Below are 25,226 nucleotides of genomic sequence, written 5' to 3' on the forward strand. Positions count from 1 at the left end.
ACAGCTCGAATTTTGTCAGCAGTGAAGAGAGTGAAAGAGACTGAAATCTAAGTGGTGCATTGACAGCTTAAAGCAGGGGTAGCCAAACTATAGCCCTCCAGCTGTGGTGGAACTCCAAATCCCATGAGGCATTGCAAGATTCTCACAGCCACAGAAATGACTCCTGGAGAGAGATGCATCATGGAATTTGTAGTTTCACCGCAGCTGGAGGGCCAGAGTGGAGAAGAAAATAATTTTTTTCTTTAGTTGATAGAAGAAAATAAAATAAAAAAGTAAATCCTCTCTGGGTAATCTGTGTACATTGTAATAATTTTAACCAACTTAGTTGTAATTTCCTACCTGTTTCTGCTCTGAAAACAAAGCTGTTGCAGCGTGTCCTTTCCAAACTGATTCCAGAATGGGAGGACGTCTGGGTTTATTACCAGCTGCTGGGCTTTCATGTGTTGTGAGGGAATGGTGCAGTATCAGCATCCCTTTAGTAGTAATTAACTCTTAAGTATCTCACTTAAGATCAAATTCCTTTTTCAAGGGATGCAAAAAATGATACGTGTATGTTAGTGCAGACTTCTGGGAAAATCAGTCAGCCAATCACAGAAGTAGGAAGTGACATTTCTATTGGAGTTCTGTACACCAACTTTGTGAACAGAAGACCAGGCGGTGGCATTAAAGATTTGCAACGCAGATGCCTGAAAGCCACTGACAGATCTAGTGGCGCGCGCCTTTACAGGGAAAGGCAGAATATTTACTCGACAGATTAAGCATGCACAATGACCTGTCTAATCCACCTAGAAAGGGTGGAACGACATGCTTGGAGCCCCTTGAGCGGTCCTTCTTGAAGCAAAAGAGAATCTAATTGTCAGAAAAAGAAAAGCTGTAACTAAAAGATAAACTTGGACCAGTGGAGTCACCACCTTGGGATGTTTTGGAGATGGCCAAAAGTAAGGCAACCTGATTTCTTCATTAATATGGAAGGATAGACACCACCTTAGGCAAAATTGAATCTTTTGGCCTGAGAACTACCTCATCCCTGTCCAGAACAAGGAACAGAGCTTTGCATTAGAGTGCACCCAGTTCTAAATCTCTCCTAGCAGAGGTGGAGCGACAAGGAAAATAACCTCGCCCCTAAGAGCCAGTAACAGGATATCCCCAATAGGTTGAAATGGAGATCATTGGACATCAGAAAGAACCATATGGAGGTCCCAAGGCAGAACTGGAGTGTGTCTAGAAGGAGCCACATGAACAAAGGTCATTACCAAGGAGTGCAAGGGCAAGAGCCACTGGAAAAGGATGGCTATGGCTGAAATCTAACCCTTGAGAGTACTCTAGGCCAACTGTTGATCCAATCCACAGTGGAAAACAACACCCATCCCACAACATAAGTCTGAGAATGAAACTTCCACCAATCACACCAGGCAAAGTTGTAGGGCAGGAAGTCCACAAGGTGTACCATGGTACCTGCAGGACTTAGAATGCTGGAGTAACAGAGTCTGGTAGACCTCTGACCAGCGCTGGAACAGCCAGGCTGTGAAAGCCAGTGACCAAGAAGCAGGAAGGTCTACACCAGGGGTAGCCAAACTCCGGCCCTCCAGCTGTGGTGAAACTACAAGATGCATCTCTCTCCGGGAGTCACGTCTGTGGCTGTGAGAATCTTACAATGCCTCATGGGATTTGTAGTTCCACCACAGCTGGAGGGCCGGAGTTTGGCTACCCCTGGTCTACACGGTCTAGAAGTGGTCTTTTAGAGTCCGCCAGCGTGCCACACTTTTCTTAGCCATTTTGGAGTAACAAGGACCACTAGGATGCTCTCCGTCTCAATCCAGTGGGGCAGATGAGGAAGAATCTTCAACGGAGTGAAGGCAAAGATCAGAGAAAACCGATCACACAGAGCTACTAACGCATCCACTGTGAACATTTTCAGATCCCTGGATCGGACTACAAACCTATCCAAGCTTGTTGTTTAGTCTGGATGCCAAGAGATCTATGTCCGACATCCCCAAAAAGGCAGATCTTCTAAAATACTCTGGGGTGTAGAGACCATTCCTCCAGATCTAACCACTGTCGGCTGAGAAAGTCCACCTGCCAATCGTCCACTCCTGGGATGTGCATGTTAGAAAAGGTTGCAACGTAAAGTTATACCCCAGACAAGAGCAGATCTGCTTCTTTCTGTGCATCGCAGCTTCTGGTTCCTCCTGGTGGTTGGTGCATGCCACGGACTGAACCCTGACCAGTAGCCTCTACAGTTGATGCATCGAGTGCAGAAACGAGAAGCAAATCGCTCCCAAACCCAGATAGACTATCTGGATTTCCTCGACAACTAGGTCCCTTGGACTGCCAACACCCCTAGAATACTGCCCCAGCCCAACGGGCTGGCATCTGTCACCTGAACTGTCCACTGAAGAGGAAAGAAGGATTTTGCGAGTCGGAATCCACCATCAAAGAAAGATCCCCCACCTTGGCTGACAGACACATGGGGCAGTCTAGAGAAGAAGGTGGCTTGTCTCACGCTGCCAAAATGCGTATTTATTGAGGCCTGGATTGAAACTGAGCATAGGGGATTGCCTCAAAAGGAGGCTACCATAAGCCCCAGAACCCTAATCGCAAATCTCACCGAGGATCGTTGCTTGGACTGAACATCCTGCGCTGGTGAGCACAGAGTGAGTAACTGATCCAGGGGCAGAAACATCCTGCCCTGGGATGTGTCCAGGAGGAGCCGGAAGGTACTCTAACCAGTTGGTTGGTTACAGTGAAGACTCATGGAGCTTCAGGACCCAACTGAACAGTTGTAATATACGAATTGACCTTTAGACATCTTCCATCAGGCTCTGTGCAGACGGAGCCATCAGGAGGCCACAACATGAAAACCCTGGGATTATAGAAGGGCAAGAATTGGAGCTGACACCATGGTAAACATACACTGTCCACTTTCGGCTGTTGACAGGTCAAAAGGTAGAGCCACAAATTGAAAATGATAATTTTTTTTACAGAGCAAAGCACAAAAAGCGTTGGTGAGAAGTGAAAAATGGCACATGCAGGTAGGCATCCTTAATGTCCACCAACACCTAGAAACCTCCCTGTTGGAGACAATGAGAGCACACCGTAGCCATATGGAACCTGCAGACCCATAAAAATTGGTTTTGATCCAGGATGGGTTGATCATCCCTGTTCTGCTTGGGAACTGTGAACGAATTGGAGTCTGTAGCCCTAAGGCACTATGTATGAGCTGTGAGCCCAATAGGATCTGGAAGTGGAAGGCTGGGAGGGACGAAGGAACTTTTCCTGGGAACAGGGCTGACTTAAGATGGCAGGGCTTTAGCCGTCTGATTGCTGGGCAAGAGTGCTCTCAACAGGGACCTTCTACCCCCAGTACAACCCACTTCTTGAGAAAGGTTTCCTATAATGGGTATTGTTGCCCAAAATCAAGAAGAAAAAAAAATGTCAGAAAATATTGCAAAAAGAAATCGTTTTTTTTGTAAAAAAATAAATAAAAAATTCTTAGACATGGGAAAGATTATTATGGTTATGGACACGTTGGACCCAAGTTTAGATAACACTGGAGGAGATTGCTGCATTTGCCTTTATTATCAAATTAGAAAGGTTTAATATTTTATTCCTGCGTTTGACGAAAGAGAATACTTGCATAACATTACCACAAACTGCATCTCATAATACGACTGTATCTCTGCTTGGGATCGAATACAGAGGGGAAACATATCAAGGAAAACTGCTTTAATAAGTTATAGATTCAAAAGGTATAATAATGGAGGCCTTTTTTCCCCTCCCTCGAGGTATTTCAAGAGTTCCAGAATGGCAATGAGACATAATGAAGGCAAGCCATTATGACTTGGGATACTGTTAAAAAAAAAAAAATCAAAAAATGTACACCGACTGACCCAGCTGTTCATACTCTGATTAAAAGGAGAGGACATTTAAAGTTTGATGCAGAAGCCATCCATCCCTACTTAAAAGTCTTGGTTACTTCATTCACATCAAGATGCAATACATTATTATGATTCATTGCTACATGTTATGGCTGGTCTTAGATAAGCAGAGCTGCTCCTTATGTGCTTATAGCATTACACATGTATTTACTGGTACAGGAGGAACAGCCTACAACTAACCAGAAGTTGGCCTTGAAATAAACTGAAGACAGTCTGTACAAGAGGAGGTAGGTGGGACTTTAAAGAGTTATCTACCAAAAAAACGAAGAAACTCTCTGGCAAGAAAATGAGAGGTAGGTGGGATGTAGAAGCTAAATAGGGTATTCTGACGGGCTGGATAGTTGAAATGGTTTTTCCTCCATGAAGGCCAAAACTGAAAGCGTTTTCATCTTGGAAAGTTTCAAGATAGATGCAGGTTTATAAGATCTAGCATTTGTGCCTTTGGTCTCCACCTGGACTCTCATTTGTGAGGCACCTGCTGATCTGGAGGGCTTGTATACTAAGTCATGCTTTCCTGGAATTTTTCACAAGAAGTCCAGCTCCAGTGCCTGATGTAGAGAGATGAGGTCATTGTGGTTTGTGATTCTCCAGAAAGGCATGTTGTGCTGTAAGAATAAAATGAATTAACTCAGAGATGGCCAATGTGAAAGATAAGCAGCCCAACCTTAACTGAACTCAGAAAAATACACATGCCACTAAAGTGACTTTCTATAGAAAAGCTTTAAAGTACAACTGTGCCTTTGACACAGGTTATTCTTTCGGGCATGCCCCCACCCCTGAGCGCAACCTACTTGGTCAAATACTTACCCTCTGTCCATTGCAGTGATATTTACTGCACGCTGCAGCCCCACGCCATACAGCCACTCTTCCTAAATTGGTCTCACCAGGCGCTCTTTATCCTGCACATGCACAATATGGTCCCATTCTTTCTTTTGGATAGGAGTACTCAAGGCAGCCTCTGGTGGGCCTTCAAAGTACAGCTCTTCCCATAGGAATGAATGGGGCCATGGCATGCATGCTCAGGATTTGGAGAATCCAGCGGGGACTCTTATAGAAGAAAGGCAGTGCAGCTTAGAGCTTAGGGCAGGGACGCTCAGTTTACATCACTGGAACAGGGAGACAGGTAGGTGGTGGAGCAGAAGGGCTGCGCTCAGGTGCGTCTACAATTTGTACTAAAGTTACAGTGTCTTTTAGTATTAATGCACAAAGCCCACATTATTGCAATCATTACAACTTATAGAAAGAATACATTTTCTTTCTTCATTACGATGCATCTATTTCACTTTTAAAGAAGCATGTTCGTTTCTCCACTTGTTAAATCTTCATGCGGATACCTACCCAAAATGGGACACAATGGTTTAGCCTTGCATTATAGTAATTACACAAGAAGCAGACCTTGTCCTGTGAACTTCTGTATGCAGCATGCTCATATGACTTTATTATAGACACAAACTTGTGTAAAATATTGTATATGGGCCATAGTACATTATGAGAGAGCAATGGATTTTTAACCTAATAAGTTAGGGAAAATAAATGGATGCATTTTAAAGAATTATAAATAAAAATTATGGTAATATTGTACCGTTAAACTTTTCCCTCCCTTCTATTCGTATTTAATATGCTTAAAGAAGAACTCCAAGCAAAACTTTTATGACCCTTGAAGTGGGGCTACAGTCCATGAACCCATCGCACTCCAAAATTTTAAAGTGCGTTATGAGGCTGTCGACGGATGGCAACTGTCACAATCACATGCAGAAATATATAGACACCGGCACTCCAAATAGCAAATCAATTGCGTCTATTTATTGACGCATGAAACATAGCACTCGTTTCGGGGTCTCACAGGATCCTCTTCATCAAGCAGAACAAGTGATGCAGATGCAAGTGAAAACACAAACATATACACTGCAAGGGTTAATAAAAGTTTTGTCTAGAGTACTTCTTTAAAAACGTTCACTGGGTGTTTTTACAGAACCTCAGCTAGGAAACTAAAATATGGAATTTTTACAATACCAAACAACAAGTAATACAACTGAGCATGTAAAACACACCCACCCCCCAAAACAACAATACAACTGAGCATGTAAAACACACCCACCCCCCAAAACAACAATACAACTGAGCATGTAAAACACACACACACAAAAATGTGACTATTGAAGAATGTACTCCAAAACAAAACATCCCGTAGCAAAAACATCAGCAAAGTAAAAGGAAGCACTTTCACGGCCAATAAATATGCTTAAATACCTGTTTGGCAGCCATTTCTTCATCCCTGCCATCTCCAATCACCACGTACGTAACTTTCTTCCCAAATCTTGTCACTATCCTTTCAAAGCAGCTCTCTTTTCCTGCAAGTAAAGGCCAATGTTATCTTTTTATCACTATATAAGCACTGGTTTAGAGTGGACAAATATGGCCTCATCACTGACACGAACCAACTGTTCCTAATAAAATGACAGTGTAAGTGTAAATTAGGTCTACCAGTCTTACTTTAGGAGTTTTAGATTAGGAGGCATTGCTTTCATACATTTGCAGTGATTAACATTTCTTAGGGCTTATTCTTAGGGCTTCAGTAAAAAAATTGGGGTAAAAAAATGACTGCCATGTACAGAGCATGATGATGAATGAGAAACCATAGTTTTCCTGGGTGCACACTATATGCAGGGCCGGAATTTCCCACAAGGCCAACCAAGGCCTGGCCTTGGGGCAGCAGGGGGGTGAAATTCCTATCTCCCGACACTGGGGAAAATAGGATTTTGGTACTCACCGTAAAATCCTTTTCTCTCCGTTCATTGAAGGACACAGGGAACAGATCGGAGATCATGTAATTTCCGGTGGCGGGCGGGTAGTTGTTTTCTACATTTAGCCCTACTTTGGGCAAGCGGAGCTAAATGTACAGCGGGGAAGCCGCCGCTTGATTTGTACAAGTGATCTCAGCGATGTCACCAAGATCACGTCTATGCAGCCTGCATCTAGGGGGGGCGAATTGAGGAACCTGGCATTGGGGAAGCAGAGAGAGAGTAAATCCGGCCCTGACTATATGGCCAAAAGTTTGTGTACGACTGACCATCACACCAATGTACATTTTTTGGACATTCCATTTCAAAAGCAATGGAATTAGTTAACTTTTCTATTTTAGGAGACTGTTAAAGCTACCGCAAAGGCATCTTACACAACTATGCACTTCCAGCTTTGTGAAAAAAGAATAGGGAAGGCCCTTTTCTGCTCTAGCATGACTGTGTCTCCTATGTAAAGACATGAACAGTTTAGTGTGCTGCAACTCAAGTGGCCTGCACACAGCCTTGACCTCTACCCTATTGAACACCTTTGGGATGAACTGAAATGTTGATTGTATGCCAGGTCGTGTCGTCCAATGCTCTCTTGGCTGAAAGTCTGAAATATGGACTCCCAACATGTGGAAAGCTGTCCTAAAAGAATGGAGGCGGATTCCTCTGCATAAGGTGGTCACCTCCATGGCTTTCAAACTGAATGTCATCATACACATGTAATGGTCAGGTGTATGAAAACATTCCTTAATGAAAGTCTGACACAATTATTTTGATTTTCATTGTGTGACTTCTATGAACAGGAGTTCGCATTATGTTGGGAAGAAGCTACTGTCAATAGAAGCTGTATCTACTCCACATAATTTATGGGCATCAGTTAAGAATACTTTTAATTTGTAAACAAAAGTTAAAAAAAGTATGGAAGGTTGGCACAATTTCAAATTTGCATTAAAAATAATCCTATCCTAATCACCATCTTGCTATATTACTAAAAGCTCGTCAATTACACACTATAGATTTACCATAAGCAATGCACAGATTGGTGTCATTACTAGGGGGGAAAAACACGGTGAAAAACCAATGGCACTTTTTAAAGCTGTACAGTCATATATATCGTGTGGAACAAGACAAGACACAAACAATAAGACCTACTTTGAGGAAGATATCACGACTCAAGCACTGTGTCATGTTACCTATTTTGGTGGCACTGTATATGTTCTGTATTGGAAACACTTCTCCTAATCCGTAGAGCAGAACTTTAGCCAGAGCTGGAACCAGCTGTGTTGTTGTTATTAAAACGTTAACACAGTTCTTCCTTTAAAATAAAAACAGTGTGCTAAATAATCAGCTATGCAATTCAGACATGATAAAACAGTTGCATTTATTTAGCAGATATAACAAAATGCTTCCAACAGTATAATAAAAAAAAAAAAAATCACAATGGAGCAAATAAGAGAAGCTCATTGCTAGATTTAAAGTGACACTAAACTCAGGAGTTAAATCTTAAAAATGCATTTAAGTACCTTAACAATTAACAACAATGTATCTTATATGTGTATCAGTCAGTTGTAGCTCCTCAAATCATCTCTGAATTGGTGCTGACACTGTCCTTCCTTCTGGAGGGTGGCTACCTTTGTTCCCCATGATCTCTGTGAGTGTTGTAAAGTAGTCACCGCTCCAAGCGCGCTCCTGTGATGGACTAAAATATCACATTAAGTTTACCAATTTGTATTGAAGTTTTAGTCCATCACAGGAGTGAGATTGGAGTGGTGGCTACTTTACAACACACTCAAGGACCATGGGGAAGAAAAGTAGCCACCCTCCAGAAGGAAGGACAGTGTCAGCACCAATTCCGAGATGATTTGAGGATCTACAGCCAAGTGATGCATGAATAAGGTCCAGTATCGTTAATGGATAAAAGGTACATGAATACATTTTTAAGATTCAATTCCTGAAATCAGTGTCATTTTAACTTCAAAATAATGTGAATTCTGTACAGAAAGCATAAAATGTGTTTCCAATTACCTTGCCTGGATGAGTTGTAAACATTTCATAGCCGTTCCTAACCAGCCATCGGTCAATGCCTCTATATCATCTCGAAGTCTCTGTAGAGAGTCGCGCCTCTGTGGGCTGAGCAATCCTGTGACACAAATCCAAAAAACATCAAATACATTCAACAACCAAATAAAGACAGTCTGTGGAAAGCCAATTATAAACACTATTGTGCATCTAGTGAAAATAAGCACTCCCTCAAGCAGCATTTTTGAATCTGACAGCATAATAACTCACTCCTTTCGCTGACGTTTTGTACTCTGTTCTGCTTGAGACAATAAACTGTTTTTGTTTAGTGAGTGCTGGCTCCTGGGCTTAATGCATGCTTGATACACGGTAAAAGATAACCGCTCCAGACATCTGGTGTTTTCAGAAATACACAATCCCCAAAGTTTCTATGGCCATACACTGACCTGTAAATCTTTCAAGTAACATACGCCTCATGAAGAAAAAGGAAACCTCTCATGGCAGAAATAGGCTGGTCATTTCTAACCTCTCCTGAACATCCTAGCTCTCTGGCTGTGATACTGATGTTATGGATTCACTACATTTTCAGTCACTTGCCTAGAATAAGTATAGAAATAAAGAATTCTGACCTCTGAGTCTTAGACCATGGGTTATGTAGCTGCCTTCAGGTGATTCACACTGGCAAACAAAGCTGCAAGGAAAGCCCTATATAACCACTCCCAGCAAGCTGCAGTTTTGTAGCAAGCATTAGGTTCCCCTCGCTCTGTTTTCCTATGATTCACTCCTTATTACTTACTGCAAACCCGAGGCTTGCTGTAGTCATGAGATAAGACTAAGACAGCTCATACATACCACAGTGTAGAGAAAGATCGCAAAAATGTTTTGCAGTAGGACAGAGACGGGAAAGGACATGATCCTAGTTTCCCCTTGGGGGAAAAAAGGAGGCCTTATGCCTCACAACAACCTTATCTCTATGTAAGACTAGGAAGTGCTCTTTACAGGATAAGGTTGCTAACTCAGAGAACTCTCCTCGCAGAGGGGACAGCACCGAGGAAGACAACCTTGTTAGTGAGGGTAGACAGGAGAATAGAGAATTGACAGAACCAGGTTGAGATCTCAAAGTCACTGGGCGAATTACAGGACGACACAATGTGAGCAGCACACTGTGCAAAGAAGAAGCAATTGGTCTTTGGAAAAGAATAGCCAGGGTAATCGCCGATACCAATTACCGATACTTTTTCTTGAAGGGACAGGTCACATTTTTTCAAATAAGAAAACGTATTATCCTTTGGTGTCAGCTGATTAGCATATATGAATAAGAGCACATTATACAAACACATCTGCATACCTGAAGATTTATAATTGTATGTCATGCTTTTTAGTTTTTTTTTTTAAAACCAGTTAGTGATATGATGTTTGTCCAAAACTGATATTTTATCTAATACTCTTTTTGTAATTGGAATACTTGTCCCGACCCTCTCTGTTAACCCTTTTTAAACCAGCCACTCGTTAGCTGGTTTATCTTTTTGGTATATATGGTGCTGCAGTACTAACCTGCTGTGTCGTCTTCTCCGTCTGCTTCAGCCACTCCGTGTCACAGCCTAGTCATCTGCTCCATTCTGACCTCTTCTCCCACTGATTGGCTGATGACAGGCTTCTTCACCAGTCACTACTACAGCTCTTGACTGGTGAGAAAGCCTGTCAATCATCCAAATCGGCCAATCAACGGGAGAAGAGGTCAGAATGGAGCAGATGACTGAGGACTTGGAAGGAGGAGTTCGTGGCCATCTTGTTTCATTGAAGACGCTATGGAGGTCCTGTGTGCGGCGGTTTCGGGTCCTTGAAGATGGCGGACACGGCACAGATACTCGTTTTTTTGTATCGGAGTATTTGCACGAGTACTCATGTAAATACTCTGTATCACCGCCGATACCGATGCTTGTATCGCAGCATTCCTAGTACTTAAGGTCAAATGCTAATCCAGACTGGATGGAAGACCGGATACATCCCATAGCGTACTTACTGGATGAAAGTTCCTAGCCTCACACCATGCAAAGTAGGCTTCCAGATGTGATGGCAGACATTACAAGAAGTCGACTTCCTAGGCTTTAAGAGCATAGGCATTACTAGACCACTGTCCCTCAGGACATGGTCTTCAATAGCCAAGCCGTTGATGTGCAAGTAGGCATCCTTAATGTCCACGGAGGTCAGAAAATCCCCGGGTTTAAGGGAAGCAATGACCTGTCAGATTCCATGCCGAATTTTTGAACACAAACAAATCTGTTGAGGATCTTTAAAACCAGCATGGGGCGAGTGTTTTCAATGTATTGGGAACAGTAAACAGGTTTGAAAAGAATCCATTGAACCCCTTCCTCTTCCGGAACAGGGAATGTGACCCCTGAGAGGGGAGCTGCTGAAGATCTAAGTGGGGATCTACCAACCTTTGCAGGGAGATTGGCAAGCTGGATAGCATGGAGCAGGGTGGAGGCAGATATGGAAACTCTAATTTGTAGCCCCTGGACATGATGTTCTGGACCCAAGCATCTGAGATGCCCTGGGATCAAATGGCTGCAAATGCCACCACACATTCCCCCAACACCGATAATGGGGTCACCCCCTCATTGTGTGGGGCTTGGCAGGTTTGCAGGTCCAGGATTTACAGCAGAACAGAGTTTCAGGCATGTATCAGAAGATCCCGTGTCCAGTAATGTATCATTAAGAAAGGATTTTCCACATTTCTATGCTGACAGGTCTCTTTAAAGCTATCTTCCATAATATGAATCTAACAAAGTGATAACCATCAGTGAAGTGACAAAAAAAAAAAAAAAGAAGAGCCTTTACTAAGAACATACAGTTCTAGAATATATGATCTGCTCAATGTCTAATAGGAAAAATCAATCCACCATTATATCCAGATCCTTTTTTTCTGCTTTTTCTTATTGGTTGCATACATCTATAAACACAATGCTTTTTGGAGTTATGTAATTGATTTAATGGTTCCCCTTCCACAACTATAAAGAAACACATTTACCGACCATAAATATAAACCCGTCAAAAGTAAAAAGTCAAGCTAGGTTATGCTGATTACATACACACTTCTGATACCATTAATAAATGTTACCATTTAAATGCATGAGAAGGTTGTTATGTAATATACGGAAACATCATACACCGTTCACTCACCTCCAACATTGATCTTGTATTTTTCATAAACCTCATTGACTCTCCTATATCGAAATGCCAACTTTCTCATCCAGTCCATCCCACCTTGAACACCACTATTGGAGCTGAGGTTTCGGTTTCCTGCTGTCCCATTAAATCCATCGGTAGCAAAGCTGTAATTGCTGGGGGGAAAAAAGGAAAGCAAATGGGAACAAACAATGTTTTAATGCAACCTTATCAGTAAGTGGAGCAAAGTAAACCAAGACTTTCCTGTAAAAGAAGGTAAATACTTACCATTCTGGCAGCCCATGTCTTAAAACCCCACTGAGTCAAACATCTTTGGCCTCAGCAGGTATTCAACACTTCATGGATGTGTCAATACCTACTCTTCCACCATGCAATGTAGTTCCTCCTGCCTCCTATGCCCTGTAGTGAGAAAGCAGACTACGGGAGGAACCACAACATGTGGCATTGAAGCAGGTATTTAATGTACCCAGAAGTGCTGGAGATCTGTAACGTGGCAAAGTTTTAGGACATGGACCACCAGAATGCATGTATTTACCTTCTTTTAAATTAGCTTCACCTACTGGCAGGTTGCACGCCCAGAAGTGCTGGTTACCTGCAGAGGCTCTGTAATAAAGAGATCTGTAATGCAGTGGAGTTTTAGAACATGGGTCACCAGAATGCCACAAATTTACCTTCTATTAAAAGGTGGGTTTAGTTTAATTTGCTTAACTTACTGACAAGGTTGCTTTAAGAAATACCACATGGATTTAAAATATAAATTCCTAGAAAAAATGAATGCTTCTATAATGTTTGCAATATTTCACTTCCCTATATCCTTCTAAAATATAGTGAAACAAATTATGCTCAAATAATCTCATTTGTATTCTTGCACAAAACATGTGTTTTGCATATGGAGATTTTTAGAGACTGTAGCGATGGGCTCTTGTTACTTTCAAGTGGATTTTGCAGTCCCATACAAGTTAACAGTGCAAATCCTCCATGGAGCAAGTCAAATGCATGTCAGGAGGAGGTCAACTGCAGCTGTCGTTGAATTCTGATTGATCTCAGAAGCACACCAAACTGATTTAAAACTGATGCCATCAACACAAGCCCAAGCCCGTTGACACAGGCCCTTACATGCATAGCTGTGAAATTTTCTCAGAATACAAACAAATTAAAGAATGTAACTTGATTTTGGGTACTGTGGTGTTAGTATGGGGCCATTGGTAATCTTAACCCCTTAAGGACCAAGGCCTTTTTGTTTAACAAATATAATCCACATTTTAAGCCTGAAATTGACTTCAAACCCACAAACATTATATATTTTGTGAAAGCCAAGACCCTGTAAAATAAAACTGTGGTAGTTGCAAATTTTTATGTTGCACGACATTAGCGCAACTTATTATCACTTAAGCATGTACTTAGTTAAATGTAGCGCCCCAAAACACTCTGTAAAACCCTTTTAACCACTTCAAGACCAGGTGTTTAGACCCCCTTCCAGGCCAGGCCATTTTTCAGTATTCAGCGCTGCGGTACTTTGACTGACGTTTATTCCGTCATGCAGCGCTGTACTGAAATGAATTTAGTGTGGTGATACCCAACATCTGTAGCGCGATCGTCGTTTTCGTGTGTAGGCGCACCCGACGCTGGGGCGTTTAAAAATGTTTTTAAAATTAATTTTACATTTTAATATTTGTAAAACTTTTTTATCTTTATTTTAATTACTATCACATAGGGGGGGCTTACAAGCCCCCCATGTGATAGCATATTGGCAGTGACAGATCCTCTTTAAGGTGATGCTGTGAGTCCAAAAGACCCCTAGTATCACTTTTACACTCTAAATAAGCTATTGACCGCCAGAAATCGCTTCTACTGTAAAGCCAGCTGCTGGCTCTACAAATATGAACAGAGTCCTGGCAGCTTAACCCCTTAAGGACCCATGATGGGATTCTATATTATACAGCATATCAGAATAAAACGTTGGACAGAAAAAGTACAGCATGCAAATTATTTGTGTATGGGTCAAAGAGAAAAAATAAAAATAAAATCTTGTTTGCGTTTTGAAGTTGCAGTCATAAGTGTAGATCGTATGTGGCTGGAGCACATACCATGTATTCTATGGTATTTCTTTCTTTTCTAACGTATAAAGTACGAAAGGGAAGCCATATATTACACAGCATAATACCTTAAATCTTGACCATTGTCATCAGATGACACATCTTCCACATGAACCTGATCACACTCCTACAAATACAAATTTTTTTGAGATTAATGTTACTGTATCAAGGCAATGGCATACGAAGTGGAAATTAACCATCATGCTCATCAAGGACAATGCTTCCATGCTCAAAGTTACACTGGATAAAACTGCAAACACTGCAGGCCCAATAAAGTCATCTCGTGGCCCAACGAAGTACTGATGGGGTGGTCATAATAATCTGGCCACTCAGTGTATCTATATCTAGAGATATAGATATATATATCTATATATTTTATTGTTTTTTTGTACACCGGTGTTCAATTTCAGTCTTGGGAATTTTTTGTAGGTCTAAAACACCCAATAGTAGATTAGATCTAGAACATTGCATGTTATGCATGGAACTTTTTTTTATACATAATTACACATTTATCAAGCAAATTAGCGAAACAATTACATGTAAATCAGGCTGCCTGTCAGTAGTTTGTAACAGCTCTTGTGTATTTGCGATGCTTGCGCCTGCAATCCTTGGCAGCCAACTGAGACAATATTGCACAATTCTATAACAGATGTATAATTGGACAGATTTTTACTCAAACAGAAGCACAATTAAGAAGTAGTTCGGGAAAGGTTTTATTCTGATGCAGTGCTACTTTGGAGTAGCTAAGTCATTTTTGAATAAAGCTGCACAATTATAATACATCTCTCTCAATCTGTATCATTGCTCCTGTTTAGTAATGCCCTGCTGTGCAACAGAACTGATAAATTACACTTAAAGTTGTTTTATGTAACATATTTTGTAATACTGTTCATGAATAAATGTGTAATTGTTTTAGGATGTTTTCAGAACTGTATAGTGGAGGTGACCTTTGACAAAACCCACCCAAAAACAAAAAATCCCAATTGTTACTTTCGTGCCTTGTTTTTGCCTACAATGGCAGCTTACTAAGAGCAAAAGGTGGCACAGAAGGGTAAGGTCAGTTAGTTCACCTTCTGATAGATATGGAGACCTGCATGTTTAGGTGTAATGCATTGTTCCTACCATAGACTCCATTGAGTGACGACAGCAGCTACCATGCAGAGACATGCTGTAGGCACAGCTCTGGGAACAAGAAGAGAAGAGTGCATAGAGTGCAAGAAGAAAGGAGCAGAAGAGCTCCTTTCTGGTGTGAAGTTGGCTGCACCTGTCGATCATCAGAATGCATTTCCACCCCCTGCCCTCACTAGCTGAGATAGTAGATGGAATAGCAGTCATGTGAGGCATGAGGAAACAGAAAATAAGATATTTTGAGAGATTACTTTAGTGTAACGAAAACAAGTTTGTTACTTTATGGTAACCTAAATTGCAATGAACAATTTTGCATACACTTTAACCGTTTATGTATAAATGGGAACTCCTTTTTGGTCCAGAACTTATTGGTCATAAGGTCTTGGAAGATGTAGAGGATCTTAGAGATCAGGAGAAGTTTAGGCAAAGACAAGGTCCTGATTTCAGTCCCCGGTATTCTGTTGGCACCTGCCTCAGGGACTAAAACAAGCTGTAATGCGCCAAAAAGAAGCTCATGTGATTTTTCTAGCCACAGGCGTTTTGCTTATTGCGGCAAATCACTCCGGTATGAACAAGGACCATACGAATGGATGGGATTTTTCTGGTGAAGCTTTTTGTCACACTGAATCAGCTGCAACAATACGATTAGTGTGAACCTCGCCTTACAAGAAATGGAAACTGCTGAACTGTTTTGTTAACATTTAATTACAGCATACACAGCGGATATTAATAAGAAAAATACAGGTTACTTTAGGACTAATATTTTGGTTTGCCAGAATTGCTTTTGGGTAGAGTTTTACTGACAAAAGCACAACTCCTAATGCATGGTCATTATACCATTGCATCCAGCATTAAATACCACATGTAACGCTTTTTTTTTATTTTTAGGGCTCTTGTACACACTTGGAATGCATATTTTATTGAACTCATTTTCATTCACCTGAAGTAAATTAAATGAGGCAGGTACAGGTAACATTTAATAGCCATGCCAGTGCTGGCAAGTGTAGAAGAGAAGCATTGTAATGAAACTTGTATTGCTGTCTTTTATTCCATGCCAACTCTCAAGGCCTGTTACATGAGAAATTGAATGTATGATTCAGTAAGCCACATGAATAGAACTAGCAAAGTCTATTTTAGTCTCCAAGAAACTAAACTGATCAAAACGGTACAGGGTAACACAGACACTGTTGCTGCTTTTGGTGAAGAAAACCAACATTTCCAGAACTTTTCTCACCTCCAAGTCATTGAAAAATAAATGTGTGTCTGCAACTTCAAAGATCATTTCTTCCATGGCTAACCCTGATCCTACCACGAGGGTGGGGTCCTAAAAAGACAAATTATGTAAATAACACAAAATACATCAGGCGTTTTTTTTTTTTTTTTACAATAAATCCAAAGAATTATAGACGGAGACAAAAAAAAAAGATAAGATAAAAAAGTGAATAGCTAATGAAATGAATGAAAATAATGTTCAGTGATAAAAAGCCATTATGGGATAACTGTGCTATCATTCTTACTCTTCCAGTTGTTTGATTGCATGTTTTAGTTAAGACTTTGGCAGCATGGTGGCTAAGTGGTTAACATGTTTACCTTGCAGCTCAAAGCCACAAAGGACAGTATCTGGATTCAGATGACAAGTTCTTCCTTTTTCTGCGTGACTTTGCTTTGGGTGCTGCTACCTTGGTACGTTGATCGCCTTCCACCCATAACAGGTTATACGCTATATTTCTGTATAGGACTGGATGCTAAATTAAAATATCCTGTATTAGAGCACTATGGGGTGATGTTTTTTCCCATAGTTCTCATTGGGTCCCAGGAGGACCTAAAGAACGTCCTCCCGTGATCCAAAACTTGGCATATAGCATGTTACTGCCAGCTATATGCTGAGAGCGCCGCAGCCAGGACAGATCCCGACAATACTGTCCAGATCTACCCAGCTGGCTGATCGACAGCCGGCTCTGCCTATCTAGAGGCAGAGCCAGCTATGATCTGCCTCCTCCGTGTCCGTCCCTCCAGTAAGCGCTGCAGGGAGCGGTGACTAACAGTCACAGCTCGCTGCAGGGAGATGATCAGGAAGTGGGTAAGCGGTGTTATGTTTTCGCTCACTTCCCATTCAATAGAGCCAACGTGCGACAGTTTTAATATCTCACGTCGGCTCGAACTATGGGGATGAGTAATTCACTCACCCCATAGTTCTCCTTTAAATAACCTATAAATTAATTTTGCTCAATGTTTAAAAGTTTTAGATTCCTGCAGAATCAGCTGGCTCCCCAAGCACTGACCCTTCTATTCTGTTTTAGGGTAGCTTCTTTTCCTTGCAGGGTCCTATAAAGCCAGCCTTGTGTGCTAATAAGCCTTGCGTGTCTCCACAAACTCAGAGGTACAGCAGGGCAAGCCACTCCTCTACTCCATTCCTCATTCCTTTTCTCTTCTAGTAGATGGACAGCTACTGGAGACTGCAGACCCGTGATCTTGTACTAGACAGGAAGTTCAGGGAAGCTGAGCTGAGAGAGATGGAGCCAGCTGTTTAGAAACATGCTAAGTTCTTAAGCAAAAATGTACAAAAATAATTTGGCCCCTGGGAGGGGGTTATCTGTGTTATAAGAATGTATTTTCCAAGTTTTGTGATGTGCATGGCTATTGCCAATCAGAAATTAAAAAATAAAAAAAATTGATGTAGATATAGCTCTCCACTTGACTTGTAGATCAAATTTTGCCCCTGGACCCTTTAAAAGTGAGACACCACTGATATAGAATACAAAAAAAGCAAACATTCCATTCCACTGTGTCCAAAAATGCATAACATTAAGTAAAAAGGATAACCAGAATAAAAAAAAAATTAAAAAAATATATTATGCTAGCTATATCTTCATCCATTACCAAGAATGTGGCCTATAGTGTCAACATATTTGTAATGGCTCACTTTTGTTTCTAAACATTAGCACGATATGGTGTAATGAAACTTATAAAAAGCAAAAGTACAGGAAAACATACAAAACATCGGATTACCACAATACAGTATGATTGTGAGCATACCAGAGCACAGTACAATTCTTTATGACAGAACCTGTGATTCATATGGACTGAATTGTGAAAATAGGTTTAAAATAGTTGAATTGGCAGGATAACTGAATCTACACAGGAAAGCTGGGAGCAAAAAATGTCTTACAAACATCCAGCTAAAAGCTATGTGAAGGGAATCGAACATTTGCTTATTTATCTCACTTTATAACAGTGACAACAAAACACAGACGTGAAGAGTGGATCCTAGAATCTGTACCTTTCCGTATTTTTGTGCATATGAACCGGTGAGCAGGGAGTGAAAGATGATAATGGTCTCATCCAAGTCCCACAAAAACACACGCTGGGGAAACAAAGAGAAATATTTGCAAAAAATCCTTATAACATTCAATAACAGGCATACTGGTAGAAATGAGAAGAGGAGTAGAGGAAACCACTGCAATGAGCAGAATAACCGAGTGGTACTAAATGGTATTAAGAAATGACACATTTCAATAGTCACATCTATTACACTACAGCTGTAGTCCTTGGTACCAGTACAAACTTGTAGTTGGGGGTAAGGGTCTACCTAACATGGCGAGATCAAAAACAGAAAAGGGGCTTTCTGTAAAAATTGCAAATTAGCACCCTATATAGTGCTTAGCAAACTACAGGCTTCATTTGCTAGAGGAGTAAAAGCTTTTCACCCTTGAAAGTGTATGTTCACTTGGAAAAAACGAATAACAGTATACAACAGTGTTCACTTTAAACAGCCAATCATGTGCATATTAACCTCTTGCCGTCCGCCCGTAGTAAAAAAACGGACGGACGGCACTGCAGCATCTGCGGGTTGCCGTCTCCAGACGGCAATTTTTTTCTGACAACAAAAAAAACAAGAAGGAATTTTGATAACACATGATTGGTTGATTGCAGTGAATACAACTTCATCTTTTTTATTAAGCTCAGTAAACATTCATGTTGTTAAGTAAACAGTTTTTATTCCTCCCCTATATGTTCAATGAGAAATGATACAATATTTGCACAAAAATATAGTACACACTGTCTGCCAGTCAGGCTATACAAATATTGCAAACGCTCATTCTGCCTCTGCTAAATGCAGTGTTTGCATTTTTAACATATCACTTTTCACTCAAGTCAAAAATGTCTATCTTGTTCTCAACCATTTACAAAGCCTTTTGACAACGACACGGGAGGGGAATTTATGAAAACTGGAGCAGACAAAATCTGGAGCAGCTGTGCACGGCATCCAATCAGCTTTTCTCTGTTTTTTAAAAATCTTAAACTGGAGAGAATCTGGTTGGTTGCCCTGGGAAACTGCTCCAGATTTTGTCTGCTCCAGTTTTGATAAAACTAACACGGTCTTTAGGAAAATATAGACAGGCAGTTTTTGGATAGTAGTGGCTTTTTCCTTGCAACTCTGCCATGCATATCACTGTTGTTCAGACGTTTTCTAATGGTGGACTCACGAGCACTGACATTTGCCATTGAAATAGAAGTCTTTAGTTCCTTAGCCTGGGGTTCTTTGAGACTTTCTAGAATAATAAAAGAACACTGCAAGGGTTAGGTGCTCATTTTGGTCTAGGGTCTAAATTTAAAAAAAAAAAAGATACTCACCTGATCCTCGATCCCGCCTGGCTGCTAGACTGGTCCCTGCAGACTGTTCTTCCCTTGACTCCAACAGCCCAAGCCCTACGGACGTCATCACATGTAATACAAGTCCAGTGACTTGTATCAAATGTGAGTACACTGAGGGACATTTCACAGCCAGACTGGGGGTGGAGAGAGCTAAGCAGTCACTGCCACAGGACCATATATATGTTTTCTGCTTTGGGGACATGCGTCTCAGAATACGTCCCCAAAACGTAATACTGTTCTGCTTTTGGGACATGTATTCAGCCCTGGTGAGAAACTGCCCTAAAATTATGTCTGTGTTGTTTTAGAAAAAATGCCACATGTCCCTTTAAGAAAAAGTATTGGTAAATGGGATCGGTGTGTGTATATATATATATATGTGTATGTATGACATACTCAGTCACGTTTATTACATTCATCTCCTCAGACTGAATCATACTCATATTGGCTTACCTCAAGATCACCATGCTGTGGCGACATGGAGTCGGCTTTCTTACCCTTCCCCCTGTTCTTTACTGGCATATTTTTCTTACTTTGTTCTTCTGTTTCTTTGCTGCTCATCGCTCTCATAGGCTGGCCTGCAGCAGGATCGCCTAAAAGAGTATTCATGATGTCAATAGAGCTCCGACAGCTCTCGTGTGACTGTTGTTTCTACAAGCAGTGAGACCCTAATCACAATTATCAACTTAAAACCGGATACATAAGGGTTTCCAATAAAAATGTATATACTGATGTACTCTAAAATATAGAAACATTCTCTGACATTTCAGCAACCGTAAACCCCTATTGCTACATCCGCCACCACTATTGACCCTGGGTAGGTGTTTGTGTTTTTGCTAGAGATGGTTAAAAGGATTTGTAAAGTTGGCCATACACTGCTAAATTTCTCACATTCAGCCCTGCAAAAGAAATCACTTGATTCCCGTATCCACGCTAAACAGTGTGCATGAAGATATCTCCACCTGTCCACTAATGTATTCAGACAGCCCGCACTCGCGGCTGTCTGAATACCTGACTAGTATGACTGCATCGAATTAGAAGTTTGTGGAGCTGGATGGTGGTGACAGGACTGATTAATTGGCCAAAATTCAGGCATTGTATGGCCAGCTTAAGCTCAAGAACAAAAACTTTATATATCGCAGCTAACCAATCTTAAAGACGTAATCATCTTTCATTATTTTTCAGCAGGGAATCTGTGAAAAAGACCTCTTTAAGCTGAGGCGGCTTACAAGTGTCCTTGTCACTTCCCATGAGCTGGGCAGAAAGCACAATGTTATCTACCTTCTGCAAACTACAAATCCCCCACCGCCCATGTAATGGAAATGGAGAGGACGACATGTTTAAGGTCCAGCCTTGGGGACAACCATGGCACCGTCCAAACATACTGTGGAAAGAGTGAGCATACCCTGTTTCCCAAAAAATAAGACCTACCCCGAAAATAAGACCTAGTACTATTTTTAGGAATTGCTAAAATATAAGACCTACCCCGAAAATGAGACCTAGTTATGACCATTCCCGGGGCCGGTGGTGGCATAAGGGGGAACTTTAAGAGCCGCGGGAGAGATTCAGCGGTGCCAACGAAGCCAGCGCTAGAGGAAGCGAGGCGGCACCGGAGGGTGCAGAGCCACATAAGCCGATGCCGCCTCTATAGCGCCGGCTCCTGTCACAGGTGGAGTGATACCAAATGCACTCCGCCTGTGATGAATCGATAGTGAAAGTGCGCTTTGCTCATTCTGGCCAGCGATTGGTTAGCAAATTGCTCTTGGAAAGGTACAGCACCCCTGATCACCATATTTTTGTTCATGGATACATGTAGACGTTTCTACATGATTACGTGTGGATTGTTGTACATTAAAAAAAGAAAAGACCTACCCCGAAAATAAGACCTATTGTGTTTTTTTGAGCCAAAAAAAATATAAGACAGTGTCTTATTTTCGGGGAAACACGGTAGCCACTCTAGGACAGGAAATGTGTTATTTACAGGAATACAAGGTAAAAATAAAGAAAAAGGAGCCTTACAAAAGAGACCTAACGCCTAAGCCACCTCACCTAAGGACTTGTAGGCTGATATACACAACAACACTTTGCATATCTAAACCCAAAATTGTATTTTAAAGGGTTCAATTTAGGGATTTAGTGTTGGGTAAGAGTAATTGTTAGAGCATGTGTTAAAGTGTTAACGGAAGTGTTTGGGGTATGAATAAATGCTTTCCTTATAGTAATTGTAAGGGGTTGTTTTGGCAGAGCACAAACTCCCTAAAGGGTTCAACAGAGTGTAAAGCGCATGTGCAGGTAGCAATATTTTGACAAGCAGCTGTGAGGAATAGATGGACTACTAGCTGCAAGTTGCATAGTCAATATTTTGCTGGGTTGGGGAAAGGTTACAATAAAACTGAAAGGGGATCTACAGAATATGTGTCATTGCACCATAGATGTAGTTAGTTTAGGGGATAAAATGCTAAAGTACCAGTGCCAGGCACCTGGGGCTAATGACCAATATATTGTGCTTTTGCACATCACTGGAACTGTGAAAATCTGGCACATGTTCAGTCTAGTAAAAAAGTCTTCAGTCCGATTCACAAATAACTCCTAGCTAGAACAGGGTAGACTAGTGCGCCTGGGCTAAAAGGAAAGAATTGAAAAGTAATTCTGACACAAGTAAACCAAAGATAAATGAGAATTAGGGCTGCAACCAACTAATCGATAATGAGAATAGTTGTCAACTATTCTCATTATTGATTAGTTGGTTGGATCCCCTAGCTCTCTCCTCCACACTGGGAGGAGGGCACAGCAAGCAGTGGGCATGTGCAATTGCCAGCCTGCTATTGCAATTTTAAATGGCCAATAGCAGGCTAGCTATTGCACCAGCCCACTACCTGCTATATTTACATTCAGCTACGGTCTGTGGAATCTTGCCCTTGGCAGCTGTCATTCCCTGGCTGAAGCTATTCAAGCTCTATGTACTTGCAATACAATTATTAAAAAAAAACATAATAAAAAAAAAAAGTGGGGAAAAAAAAGTCATTTTCGGTTTCGGTCTGACAAATTCTGCTGCGGGAGGTGCATTACAGTGCCATTCATTTCAATGACACTCCAAATGCGCCTCTCACTCACAGTGTAATCACCCGCACAGTAACCCACATCTCCTCAGACTAAATCATATTCATATTGGCTATAGTGCAGTTCAATTGCAAACAAATGTGCATGTCGTTTTTTTCTGAAGTAAACTTTGTAACACGACATGTGTATTTTATTTTAAATTAAGGATGGTATTTACATTATTTGTATCCGATTCATTGAAGAAATTTAAATCGGCCAACTAATAGAATATGAAAATAATCATAAGTTCCAGGCCTAGTGAGAATCAAATACTTTGTCAGTGACTGGTGGTTTTCTGTGTAACAATAGCAACAAAGCATTCAAATATTCTTGAGTTTAATATACAGGGACTAAAAAAAGCATAGTTCATATTGCAATCCTGTTTACCATCTCCAAATGTAAGGAAGTCTGAAAAAAGGTACATACCAGAAATTGGCGTTTGTATCTGCGATGGGGAAGTAGTGTCGGTCTTGGTCTCTTGAAAATCTGGTGTCTCAGAGTTACGTTCTGTTGGGCCAGGGGGGGATACTGTTGTGAAGTTTTGGTTTGGATAACAATGCTGGTACTGATTTTGCCCAAGGATGGTATATGTAGGATATTCCTTTAAAAGTAAAAGAGAACCAGTTAGAAGAAGTATAGTATATTTCTTTTGTTTCCTACAAATCATAATGACAACAGAGCAAAACATAAAATACATGGTGATCCAGCTTCCTGCTTCTTTCTGACCAACCTAAGCACATTTGTTCTAGTGTGGCCAGCCCTAGTTCCAGCTTGGGGACTACAGAATGCTATGCTGACACAGGCCATTGTCTGTAGTCCCATAGTGAGACCACTGCTAACACCCCCCCCCTCTTGCCCAGCCCTTTACAATTAAGTGACAGAACAGAAGAAAGTGTGGACAGGTGGCAGCAATGCCAGTGGACACTGGAACAAGACCACCAACTGACTCTTAATTACTCTTAAGGCCAGCCCTTACCACTCTGTGCTGGAGAAAGGCTGGTAGAGGGGCAACTGGAAAAGAATGAGGGCATATCACTTAACATTCACACTATGCAAAATACGTCTTTCGCATACAGTGGTAGATGCTATAAAACGTGGCCTTGCGAGTCTTGAGCAGCTGCATCCAACAACTCCGTCGCACAGCACTTGGCTTTCATCAGCGAGCGACTAAAGCAGGGTGGTAAATGAGACCTTGAGACAACAGGTCTTCTCAGAGTGATAAACGCCACAAAGCATCCACAACCAGATGAAGAACAAAGGTATGTGTTCCATGACCTGCAAGGCCAATGTGAAGCCACCAGGATCACCAGAATCCTCTAATCTGCTTTTCCGGCATAGTAGCCACTGCAGCAGTCCTACCAGCGGATAAACATAAACTAGAGTGTAGTGATCCCACAGAGCTACCAATGCATCCAACGTGCCTCCCCAAGGGTCCACTGCCATTTGCACAATCCTGTCAAGTGTCTGAAACGTGACGCCAGAAGATGGACATCGGATGTTCCCCATTGTTGGCAGATATCTTCGGCGCAGGCTCAAAAACTGTAGAACAAGCACCTGATATAATCTTGCAAAGAATTTCAAACTTTGAATAAAGTTTGAATTTCTTTGGAAGATTATCATGTGCCGTTTCTACAGTTTCTGAGCCTATCACTCCAGAAGAGAGTCATCCGTGCACCGAGTGTAGATTGCGGGGACACATTATAGGGGTGAGCTGTGCACTTTGTTGTCTTAGTTCTCGGTGCAGGGCCCACTCTCCCGGTTTTTCAACAATTATTCCACCATTTCCACGGCCGTGGCGTTGTCTGATTTCGCACATACAGAGTATACCTCCAGAGAAGCAGAGTCCGCCCGATTGCTTGAAGCTCTGTACTATTTTAAGCACCAAGGTAGAAATGACTTCCCAGTTAGGAGCAGTAGAGAGCAGAGCCACAAAAGGAAGACTTCACTTTGCCACATACCTTGATCTACGATAGGGACGATTTGTTCCATTGTAACGGGATCTCGTGCTGCAACATTTGGGTGCAATGTGGTGCATAGGAAATCACCCCAAAGTATGCTACCGTTAAAACCAAAACTTGCATACATTGGCAAATCAGATGACCACCTATCAGCATGTAGTAGGCAGATCTGAAGCTTTAGCTTCCATAGTTTTTTGATGGAAGAAACACAGCGGCCTGGATAGTATCCAAGATCAGCTCCAAGTATTCCAGGGGAAGTGATGGAATCAGCAAGAAGGGCCTGAAACCCGAGACAAACTCAAACTCCTACAAAACCTGAATGGTGACAGAAAGACTGGACTCCAGGTCCAATCAAGA

General features: G+C 41.5%; 1 protein-coding gene across 1 annotated transcript in view; it reads right to left on the reverse strand.

Annotated features, from left to right (window-relative positions):
* Positions 1-3,711: 3,711 nt before the first annotated feature.
* The window catches only part of EYA3 (EYA transcriptional coactivator and phosphatase 3), a 54,367-nt gene continuing 32,852 nt past the window's right edge, over positions 3,712-25,226 (reverse strand). Inside the window, exons 9-18 of the mRNA XM_018566884.1 lie at positions 23,338-23,512; positions 20,266-20,405; positions 18,440-18,523; positions 16,394-16,483; positions 14,100-14,158; positions 11,930-12,090; positions 8,753-8,867; positions 7,921-8,042; positions 6,189-6,289; positions 3,712-4,543 (exon numbers count right to left, since the gene is read on the reverse strand). Of these exons, the coding sequence (XP_018422386.1) occupies positions 4,463-4,543; positions 6,189-6,289; positions 7,921-8,042; positions 8,753-8,867; positions 11,930-12,090; positions 14,100-14,158; positions 16,394-16,483; positions 18,440-18,523; positions 20,266-20,405; positions 23,338-23,512 (1,128 nt within the window). The 3' untranslated portion in view covers positions 3,712-4,462. The remainder of the gene's footprint in view (positions 4,544-6,188; positions 6,290-7,920; positions 8,043-8,752; positions 8,868-11,929; positions 12,091-14,099; positions 14,159-16,393; positions 16,484-18,439; positions 18,524-20,265; positions 20,406-23,337; positions 23,513-25,226) is intronic.

The sequence above is a fragment of the Nanorana parkeri genome, unplaced genomic scaffold, assembly GCF_000935625.1.
Source record: "Nanorana parkeri isolate BGI_ZX_2015 unplaced genomic scaffold, ASM93562v1 scaffold986, whole genome shotgun sequence".
In the NCBI taxonomy this organism is placed as follows: Eukaryota; Metazoa; Chordata; class Amphibia; order Anura; family Dicroglossidae; genus Nanorana; species Nanorana parkeri.